This window comes from Populus euphratica, unplaced genomic scaffold, assembly GCF_000495115.2.
Source record: "Populus euphratica unplaced genomic scaffold, PopEup_1.0 scaffold13.1, whole genome shotgun sequence".
Classification (NCBI taxonomy): Eukaryota; Viridiplantae; Streptophyta; class Magnoliopsida; order Malpighiales; family Salicaceae; genus Populus; species Populus euphratica.
Window position 1 is genome coordinate 1,680,026 of NW_011499872.1, and position 12,136 is coordinate 1,692,161.

Genomic DNA, 12,136 nt, shown 5'->3' on the forward strand with positions numbered 1-12,136 from the left:
AAAATAATAATAATTAATATTTTATAAATTATTTCAAATAAAACAAGTAACAATCAAAAAAATAAGGGCCAAGTTTGATAGATAAAAAATTTAAATAAAAAAATAACAGGAAAAAAGCAAATAACAATTATAAAAATAATGATCAAAATTAATATAAAAATTAAAACTAAAGAGATGAAATTAAAAAATAAATATTCAAAACAAAATATATATAACAATCAAAAGTTTGAGGACCGAATTTGATATAATCAACAAATAATATAACATTTCTAAATTTTTCACAACTTTTTAAAAGTATTTTCCTCTTAAATTTTTCAAAAAAATATTTTTTAGAAACCAAGTAAAATTTTTCAATGATTAGAAAATGTTTTTTTAACCAACTTTTCTAATAATAAAGAAATATAAGAAAAATTTAAAAATAATTTCCCAAAAAGTAAATTTCGAGAAACAAATATAAATTAAAGAGACATTTATTTTATATTTTTATTGTTATCTCTTTAATTATATATTTTTTTATCTTTTCGGTAATTTTTTTTTTTTGTTTTGGAAGCTTTCAAGACATGATTTTGGGGGATGGGGCTTGGATTTTTTTTATTTCATCCAAAACTAGAATCTAGTTTTTCCTTTGCTCAATGTTAAAACCCAGAGTAAGAACATTGATAAATGATAGCAAAACCATCGCCCTCATGTCGGCACGTCCTCATGTCGGCACCATCTATGGGCTGAATGCCTTGTCGGTAGACTCACGGTGGACCTCTAGTTTTGATGCCAATGACGCCCTGGACGAGGGCCATGATTAATAGACACTCTCTTGTTGTGAAAATAAAGAGAGAAGAAATATGAAATTGTAGTTTATTTTTTAAAAAATATAGATTGAAATATTATAAATTTTAGAATTATATAAAATTTATATAATTATTAAATTTAAAATTTATGAGATTAGTTGATATACGCATAACTGACTTAAATATTTATATTAAAAAAAACAAGAAAAAAATAAAAAAATAAACAATAATAGATTCCCTGTAAAGGTTTTGATATGTTTGGCAAATGATTTTTCTTTTCTAATCATGCAAACTTCAAATTTCATAGGAGTAATTTCTATAAATATAGTAGACAATTATTTTGATAAAAAGGGAAACAAAAAATTAATTTGAATGCATGAAAACTAATTCAAAAAATCTGTAAGATTAATAAAAATAAATAATGTATGAATATATGGTTACTTCTCTCTGTGACTTTTTTTTTTATGTTGATTAAACAGTACAAATTCAGATTCATAATAGTTTAGATTTTGTTTGGCATGATTTTTTAATTATGATTCTTTACTTTAAATCATAATTCAAAAATTGATTTTATAAATAATTTATGATAAACACGAGCTTAAATGACTTTAATTAAGAACAAGGTTAGTAAAAATAATTCAAAACAACTTTTATGAAGAATGGGTACAGTATAAATTATAATTTATAAGTTATAAACAAACTTTTAATTGAAACCAGAAATTATTTCTAACCAAGCATGCTCAGATCTTTCTTTCAATAAAAAGAGAGAAAAAAAATCAGTTTACCATACCAACCATAAGTCTATATCGTTAGGTACAACAGATAGAGTTTTAACGTGTGCTCACCAGCCCCACAAAGTTAATGGTTTGTGAGCTTTTGGAGTCCTGTCCCCCACGGCACAAGCTCTGTGTAATCAGAATTATTCGTCCAGACTGCAGTTCTTTCGTTGACCTATTGTGTCTTTCCACATGAACTGGGGCTTCTTCTTTTTTTTTTAATTATTATTATTAACAGTTACTTTAGCCGGTTTGTATATATCTTAAGTAATTATATAAATTTTAAAATTAATTAATAATTATATAAACTTTCAATAACTCTAAAAAAAACAAACATATAACTATTAAAAAAACAAACTTAAAATTTAACCAATTAAACCATCCTTCAGGCTTTGAACCAGGGCTCTTGCTTCCCCTCTGCGAGCTGCCTTCGGCTACATTAATGAAGAGGGACGATGGCTAGAACAGTACTCTCCCTTTTCCATTTGCGTGAGTCATTGTCAAGGCGCATGCGGCCCCTTCAATAATATTCCATTAAAACTCAAATTAGAGTCAAAATGGTTGGCAGTCTAAATCACAATCACGATGCTGGCGAAAGTTATATTGGAGCTTACTTCACGTATCTCAGGTTATGGGGTGCTGGTAGGGCCTTCCACTATGGAAGATATATAGACGTTGAAATTAACATTTTATCGGCTTCGAATATATATTCCATGATTGAATCCAGCTATTCTGCCATGGTTGCCTTTTTGACAGCAAGCAGCAAGTGGTCCAACTTAGCTTCATGAGATGGGAGTCAAGGCAAGGGAGGAATCCAATATCATTGTTTCTCAAATGAATCATCTTTCGTTCCCTTCTTTTTGCTCAAACCATGCTCTCAGTCCTCGAACTTTGTGCCTGTTTCTGATACAGTCCCTGGTTCTTTTTCTCTCGCAGTTGCATTCTTCAAAGGTTTTCCAGTTTTGTTTTAAACCACATTTTGTTTCTTAAAAAGTAATATAATTAAAAATAAATAAAATTCCATCAAAATCACAAGTGTGAGATAAATTTATGATTTTCCCGTATTCAAGTAAAATGGCCATGGAAGACTTTTTAAAACAAAGTAAAAGGCTAACTCATTATTAAATAAATATTGGTCTAACAATTTATTATATCCAACTAATATCAAAATGCACAACGATCCAAAATTAAAGTTTCAAACCAATTATTTGTCCTGAAATATTTAAAATTAAAATGCAAGTTTTTTTAAATAATTTTTTATTTGAAAATATATTAAAATTAAATTTATATTTTTTTTACATTAATAAATCAAAATCGTCATAAAATACTAAAACAATTATATTTTTAAAAACAAAAACCCTTTAAAAAACCATCTAAAAGCGAGTGTCAACCACCTCCAAAACAACAAAGTCCAGCCATTATTTTTATGGTTCTTGAAAGAGGCAAAGGAAGTTTCCCGGAAAAAGGTTAGGAGGACAAGATTTTAACATTGGAGGAAACGCTTATGACGTCTTTATCAAGACTATATTATTTAACTTATTAATTGTATAAAGAGGACAAATTAATCGACATTAAACGTCATTTTCCCAGCCATAATAAAGCCAAAAAACTATATAGTGATGCTTTTTTTTATTATTAATATAGATATTCAGACAATTTGCTCATTTTTCATTTAATTTTATAGATTTTAAAATTAAAAATCATATAAATATCCAATAATTATTATATAAACAATTACAAAACTCAAATCTGAAATTAAAAAAATAAATCTTTTGATATCAAACTCTTAAAACTTGTCTTTATATTAACATTTTAATTTTTTATTAAATTAATATAAATATTCATACCAGCCTGCATGCACTCGATTAATTCAATAATGCATTTTAATATGGTGGGCGGTTGAAAGGGCTGGATTCTATCGTGATCCCCACCACTACGATGACCAAACATTTAGCCATTAATTTTCCCACCCCTCACTTCAAGCCACAACCGCCCATTTTCAGCGACTTGTAAATGTTTCAACAACCCTAACATTCGATTAAGATATAATTATCTTGGCATGGCATGATAATCGCTTGAGAATAACACCATTAAATAATCCAAAGAACATTTTTTAAACCAATTCGTGTGGCAAATGGTGTTATTCTCAAGCGAATTGCCATGGCTTGTGGGTCGCCTGAGAATAACCCATGAGAGATATTTTTAAACCAATTCGTGTGTCAGATGAATTCTTTCTTAGAATAATCTAAAATCCATTGAATCAAATATAGAGCAGATTGCATGGTTATTTTCAAAGCTCATTGGCTATGAAGATTGTAGCTTAATAAACAATGAAGTATATTAAACAAGACTTAACCACCAATAATAGTAAGATGTGATCTTGCAGGTCATTGTTAATTCTTTTTAGGTTGAATTGAGCTTGCAAAGGTTTCAGAAAACAGGACTTTTATTGCATCTCACATGAGCAAAAAAAAAATGTCTTAGCTTACTATAAATCAAAGAGAAAAAGGTTGTACAATCATGCACACGCCATTGATGCAATATCTCATCTCTGCTTAATTGCTCACAAGTATCAAGTTTTTCTCCCAATCATTAAGTATAATTATCAAATCTTTTGAAAAGGGGCTGAAAACTCTCAAATTAAAAAAATAAATCGAAGTAGGATAAGGAAAACAAACAATATAATTAAATTAAATATGAAACTAGTAAAAATTTTAAATAATTAATTTAATTCAAAAACTTAAACTAATAAATGAGATTCTAAAATATGATTTATATTATTCTCTGATACACCCTCTCAATTGAAGATTCTTTAAACTTAAAACTTGCATATGTTCATACTGTCTTATTTTTAATTTTTATCAAATAAATATAGATGATGAAATTTAAATTCGTAACCGTTTGGTCATTAAATCTCTAATAACATGTCAAAGAATCAATTTAATCCAATAATTTAAATTGTTAAATGAGATCTCAAAATATAATTTATATTATTCTATAACAGAAATTAAATCTAGTTATTTAATTTTTTTATAAACTCTAGAAAATGTATTTCTTTTACATAGTTTTTAGATATATTTATTGATTATGATGCTATAGGATATGTGAGTTTTTTTTTTAATTCATGGTATTAAAGTTTGAGAAGTTAGTACTGATATGTAATTAAAAGTCAAATTAATTGCACAACTATTATTCTTAAAAAAAATATACCAAAAGAATTTTTATGTAATTCAAATTAGATATATATAATATATCCAGATAACAAATTGGGAATAGTATTAGTATATATTTGATCAGAAATCTAATTAATTTCACAAGTAATATTTTTAAACAAAGTTTTCAATATCAAAAGAATTCTTTTACAATACTAATTAGTCATATATAATGTATCCAATGTGAATTTTTTTTAAAGTACAAATTGGTCATTGTAAACTATACTCGATTAATAAAATCGGGTGTTCAAATATATGAAAACGAGCACAGTAATGTGCAGGCGATTGGCTAATATTAACATATAATTGTTCATTACTACCTGTGCTAGAATTATTTTGCGATTGTGATTCTTTGTTTTTATATTGGAGAGACTACAACAGAAACTATAATTTTTAATATGGACCGATCCGAGTTTCCAAGATTGTCAGCAGTAATAATGCTGCTCACAATTATATGGTTATTAATTACTAAATAATTATCAGATTTCTTTTCTTTTTTTTTTTCTCTTGTCAGATGGGATCCTGTAGTAGTGTCTAGCATATCTTTTATTTCTGCATTTAATTTTTTTTAAAAAAAATTAAATTGATATTTTTTTAATTTTTTATGATAATTTTGATGTGCTAATATAAAAATAATTTAATGTATTTTTAAGCTGTAAAATATTTTAAAAAATACCCTATACCACGTAATTATCATTTTACACTATTAAACTAATAACTTTTTGGACATTACTAACGACATTCTTTTGACCATGTAACATGAAAGAACCCTAATATTTACTTGGAATATTAAATTGAAGTAATGAATAATTCAGCTTAATTAGAATAATCATATAGCAACGGATCAAGAAGGGAATCCTGTGTTCATATAACTTCATTTGATGTTTTTTTTTATAAAAAAAAACATTAATCAGTAAAAACGGTGTGGCAAATATCCACAAAGTACTGTTCTCTAGTAATTTTCTATGATCAGCCCGTTTCCACTGAGAGTTAAAGCTTCACGATATCATGAATAATTGAATGTGACCTGCTTTTGTCTTGATTACATGAAATTCATTTTCATTTGTTTTTGTTCTTTGAACACAACAAGCTATGCTATTTCAATAATTATTTTAAAATTATTGGCTCCATTTTAAAAGAAATACTTATTTAAATATATAGTTATTTTTAAAAATATTGGTTTTAAAATTTAAACTCATGAGATTGAAAAACACATCATGCATCATAAATAATTAAGGGATGGTTTGCTTTTGTGTTTTGATATGTTTTAAAAAATGATTTTCAATTATGTGTTGCTTGGTTGATGTTTTTAGGTATTTTTTAATAATTTTAATATATTAATATTAAAAATAAAATATATAAAAAGTTTTATTTTAATATATTTTTATTTAAAAGATATTTTTTTAACTAAACGAGTAAACACACACCAAATCAGTCCTTTACAATTTGCGCTATGACTATGAAAATAATTTATGAATTTTTTTTATATTTCTTTTTATCTTTCCATATTAAAAAAGGCTCTATTTCATCCAATGAAATATTAGTCTTTAAAATCAGTTAAAATAAAAAATTTCTTACCTCAACACTTATGAATTTGAATTTAAAGTTTGTTGAAGTATCAAAAAATTCAAACACTTTAAAAATAAATTTTTTAGATTAAATAATTTAATCATTAGTTTTAACAATCTAATCTATTCTTCATAATTAAGGTATTTTTTAGTATATATTTAGTGTTCAGTATGTTACTAGTGACTAATAGTTAAAATTTTTTTTGATAAAGATAAAACTCTATAGTATTTAAATAAATTTTTTTAAAGAGAGAAAATATAGAAATATGTTAAATTTTTTTTTGATAAAGATAAAACTCTATAATATTTAAATAATTTTTTTTAAAGAGAGAAAATATAGAAATATTTTAGAGAAAAATGCTTTAAAATATATATATATATATATATATATATATATAGTAGAAAATAAAACTATGAACCTTTAATTTTAAGGTTTTATAATGTATTTATAGTCCATAAGTTTTATATTTTTGTGAGGAGAAGGGTGTAGAAAATAATTTTATCTTGATAATATTTAATGAGATATAAATATTATTTATATTAATATTAATATTAATATTTGATAAAAATATAATTATTCTTTAAAAAACTTAAAAAAAAGAAAGAAAGAAGCAGCATGGCTTGTGTTACCGGGGTTTGCTCATTCCCAAGACCAGAGTATTTTAACTAGGACGTGTGATTGTTTTCCGAGAATTTATATAATAATAAAGCATTGCAATAAAGTATATATAAACTATAATTAAAAATATCGCTTGCCAGTAGAATCGTCAGTAATAGTTGTCATTCACATATTTATAATTTCGTGGATTTTATCCCTAAAATTATTGGATCCAATGTTATCCTTTCATCCATGTTCCTCTGTCTAGTATTGATTTGATTAAATTCCTAAACCATTATATATATTGAGAATTACCTTTTACAAAGAATTTCTGCTTACAAGTCATTTATTCCATTGATGGTGGGAACCGGAGACCAGCTTTGATGAGGTGATCTACAATGACTAGATGCTTGCCTTTGACCCATGTATCGGGACACCAAGCTCCCTCCTTCCTGGGTTTTTCTTGCACAGAAATTTCTTTCTGTTCTTCAATCTTCCACTTCATTAATATCCGTCTTGGAATTCAACTCTAGGTTACTTTGTTGAAAATTGTTATAATTTATTTCATCAAATTAATATCCTGTTGAATTCTATGAATCCGAATCAGACACGATGCAGTAATTGACATGAACGAATTGACTCTCCGTGACCTAGCAATCCCCTACATCAGCTAGCTGTCAATACCCCATTGTTGGTGCTGATCAAAACCTTATCAAAAACAGTGTAATTTTGATGTACAACCTGTCTACATGCCTGTGCCACTAGGCCCAGCCTTCAACGACACACAATAATATTCATCCTCGTTCAGAGAGATTCATATCTGATGTTGAAACCCTAATCAACTAAATCACAATATAAAGTAATTTAGTTGAGAATCATTATCTAATAACTGCAGCCCTAATGACAGTTCTGCTCCTGATGAACCTGCACACAAAGCCATGTTCTGAGACAGAAGATGGCGTTTATTTACTGGCAATTCTACTCCTGATGAACCTGCATATGGGGTTTCTAAGCCCTTAGGTACTGTTTTATTTTGAGACAACTCCTGATGAACCTCCACATCGGGCTTCTTCTGATTAACCTCTTGCGAAAGAGAGTTTAAGAAGGTTTTTTTTTAAAAAAAAATAGTAATTATTATTTTTTAAAATAATTTTCAATATTTTTTATTTAAAATATTATTTTTTTTTTAATTTTTAAAAAATTATTTTTCTTTAAAATATTATTTCTTTTTAATTTTTTAAAAATTATTTCTAACATTATTATACAATAATAATTTAAAATTATTAAAAAATATTTTAAAAAACAAAACCAGTTTAGTTAAGATAATTTTAATACTATTTTGAAATTCGAAGTGACCGTTTAAGCTTACGTGAAAAATTAATTTTAAAAAATAAAAAATAAGTTGATATTAAAAATAAATTTTAATATATATAATTTTAATACATCGATTATCCTAAAAGAGGAGAGACGTAACAATAAAAAGGATAGGGCATGTCAGGGCATGTGAAAAAAAAACATGTTTTTGTGTATTTTTTATTTTAAAAAATATATAAAAAATTAATATAAGGTGATTTATAGCAAGATAAGTAATTGTATAGCGAGATCATCAAGCGAAGAATTCTAGCATTACATTTTCGCACATAATTACGAGAAAACAATTGTGATTTTTTTTCTTCTCGTATTACGGTTGAGGGAAGTACAATTTTCTCAACAAGATCATCCATCACAACCGTATGATTGACTGATCCTTTTCTTTGATCTCTTCTAGATCTCATTTCCCTAACTAACCCCACAAGACCTAGTAAACAATTCAATCCCAGAGAGGGGAAAAACAAAAAACAGAAATGAAAATCAAGGGACATTTTTCTAAGAGCAACCATCATCACATGATTTATAGTTTATGATATAATTATCACACATGATCATGATCATCTCCGCAGCTCCATCATACGACAAAAGTCCTCAAAGCACACAAACCCATCTCCATTCTTATCAACCACTGCTATCATACGCCTGCAATCGTCTAACGTGCACTTTTCGTCGCCAAATGCCTTGTAAACGTTTAATAATTCGTCTGCCGTTATCTTCCCGTCACGATCCGAGTCAAAAAAAACGAAGGCATCTCTCAGCTCATCGTTCCCAGCCGGCTCGCAAGCCGTGCCGAGACGACTCGCAAGCGCCTCGACACTAATATGGTCAACCTCGCCTAAAATAACAGCCATCTCCTCGCTGCTCGGCGGCTCGGCTCCAAGCCGGGTAAGGAGAGCCTCCAGCTCGCTTCTTGAGACCAGGCCGTCGTTATCCCCGTCAATTAGCTTAAAAGCCTGGGTCAACTCGAAATAAAGATCGTTCGAGATATCGGTCCAATCACCCGACACCTGTGGCAAAATGCTGGTAGGAGTCCGAAAACCGGTCTTGGCTTCACCGGAGGAGGACGCGGAGGAGGAGGAGGCGGTACCTGAGCCAAACGATGATGGATCTGATCTGGATACCATGGATCGGTCTTTTTTGGAGCCGAAAAGGCTTTTCGGGCTGAGTTTTTTGATGAATTTCATAGCGAAATTTAGAGAATTGATAGAGACACGGATGAAGAAAATTAGTGTAGAGAAGACAGAAAAGAAAGAAATAATGAAAGGAGGTGGTTGAGGGGCAAGAGAGCATAAGGTGAGTGTTTAAATGGAGTGTAGTGAGTCTGGTGACAGCCATTTGAGGCAGCTTCCACGAAGCTTCCCTGGTAATTGCACACTATTTATATGTCTCTCTCTCTCTCTTTTCGGTGTGCGTAGTGGCTGTAAATTTATTTGTATATTATATTATATGTATATTTATAATATAATGCTTTTATATGTGGATGCTCCCGGTATTATTATTTTCTTTTTGTCATTTATGTGTAAACTATATTATTGTATTTTAGTCAGATGAATTTTTCTGTGGTATGACAGTTGGAATGTTGATCAGTTTGTGAGTTTATTTTTATATACTGTGTGAGTTGTTTTATATAAATTTTTATTATCATTTTAACGTGGAGAAGCGGAACGAGTTTAATTATTGATTGGTTTTGTAATTATACTATAAATATAAATATAAATATGTTTGATATTGTAATAGTTTATGTAATTATAATTTAAAAAAAATATTTTTATAAAAAATATTTTTAATATTTATATATGTTTAATGAAAAATATGGTTGAAATTAAAATTAAATAAAAATAATTTAATATATTTAATTAAAAATACTTTTCAAATTAATGTTATAATGTATAAATATATATATATTGATAATTTTTAATTTAGATATTGTAAATTTAACTATTATTATTATATTATAAAATAAATAATATCCTATAAAAAATATTTTTTATTATTTCATTAAATTATTTATAGTTTTATCATGTATGAAATACATCCGATAAAAACTATAATTTTATTAATTTCTTAAACGTGCAACATTATAATGTAAAATATTATAAATAATAAAATTAAGATTATGATTAAATTCTGTAAATGTTATTTTATCAAGTGATCTTATTATAATTTATACAATGTCATTGAATAATGTTAAATATTAAATTTTTTAACAAAATATAATAAAAAATTAATTTTTTTATTTTATTAAATTAAATTTGATTCAATATATTTAACTTTGGATTTAACTAACTTAATCCAGCTGAACAATAAAAACAGTCTCAACTGTTTATGTGAATGGTGAAAAATAAACTAGTTCACTCTTTATAGCGGGAAAAAAAAAAAAAGGAGAAGCAGCCTTAAGCTGCGTACAGTGGCACTGCATTTTAAACGCAAATTATAATGAATTCTATAAATAATAAATAATATTTCATCAATTACCCTATATTTATTTTCCGTAATTTATTTCAAAAGCAGAAATAACTACATAAACAAATAGCTCATAATGTTGTTTTTTTTCTAATAAAATAAGTTTTTTAAAAAATGCAATGTTTTAAAAATTTTATTCTTTATCAAGATAATTCTAAATATCATAAATCTACTTTCATTTAAAAATTAAGAATAATAGAAAATAATGACTTAATAACATTAACTCACAAGAACTCATACAAATTACATTAAAGAAAAAACTCATGGTTACTCTTTCTTTCCTTGATGTTTTCCAAGAATATTAATTTTATCCAAAAAAATTTAAACTTTCCACCAAAAATTCTTATTTGGACATTATAGGGCTCTTCATCCAATTTATGAGAGTTTTCAAAAAATAATTCTCAATCTATGTTATAATGTAGTTTTTTTAAGCGACCACATCACAAAAAAAAAAAAAAAACAGAGTAGATACAAAAAATAATAAGAGAAAGTGAGCTATTAGTATAATAATTATTTTATATGTATTCTTGATATTTATTTATTTATTAGTCAATTTTTATTATATTTTTTTCCAGATTTTTTAGTTATAAAAAACATCTTATTTATCGACATCGTTTTATTTATAGAATTGTGTTCATAATTATTAATTAGCATTTAAAAAAGCTTATTGAAATTTAAATTTACTGCAACTAAATTATCAAGTAATCCTAAGATTACAGCTAACCATTTTTATTGACAGTTTTCATAACTAGTAATTAACCTACTCAACGTTAATTAACTAATTAATGTTGAAAAGGTGTTCATGATTCGGTTTAAATTCTCTAAACCTAGCATATCCTGATTTGGTTTATTTTTTTATTTTTTACCCGTATTAAAACCATGAACAACTCTAATTACTAACTCACTAAAAAATCTTACTGGAATTTAAATTTATTACGACTTGCATTTTAAATGATAATTGTCATGATTATTAACTGACGTGCTAAGTTAATAAATATTAATTTAACTGTAATTAATTATTTCTACAGATATTATCATCATAAGTTAAGGAATCCTGTTAAAATTTAAATGGATTTTTATTAAGAATAAGAACGAATCTAGTAAATCATTTATTTTGATTTACGTGGGATAAATATTATTTAAGACCCTAGATTAAACTAAAAAATAAAAAACAAATATACTTCATCAAGTTACGCTGTTTTAAGTAATATAACCTGTTGAGTTGTGCTGTCGAAACCGCGTAATTAAAATAAAAAGAAATTCTTGGAGATATGATTCGCTGGAGCATCTGGGACCCACCTCCGCATGTCTGGGCAATCACAAGAGAGAGGACCGAAAGAAGATGTCCTTTCATTTTTTTTTT

The 12,136-nt window shown here is 26.9% G+C and overlaps 1 protein-coding gene across 1 annotated transcript; it reads right to left on the bottom strand.

The window, feature by feature from the left end:
• Positions 1-8,510: 8,510 nt before the first annotated feature.
• Positions 8,511-9,710, bottom strand: LOC105127631 (probable calcium-binding protein CML35). The gene has a single exon (XM_011028996.1). The coding sequence runs from the start codon at positions 9,492-9,494 to the stop codon at positions 8,868-8,870; it is 627 nt and encodes a 208-aa protein (XP_011027298.1). The 5' UTR covers positions 9,495-9,710; the 3' UTR covers positions 8,511-8,867.
• Positions 9,711-12,136: the final 2,426 nt, after the last annotated feature.

Coding starts and splice junctions, on each gene's coding strand:
- LOC105127631 (XM_011028996.1), bottom strand. CDS start 9,494: ATGAAATTCATCAAAAAACTCAGCCCGAAAAGCCTTTTCGGCTCCAAA.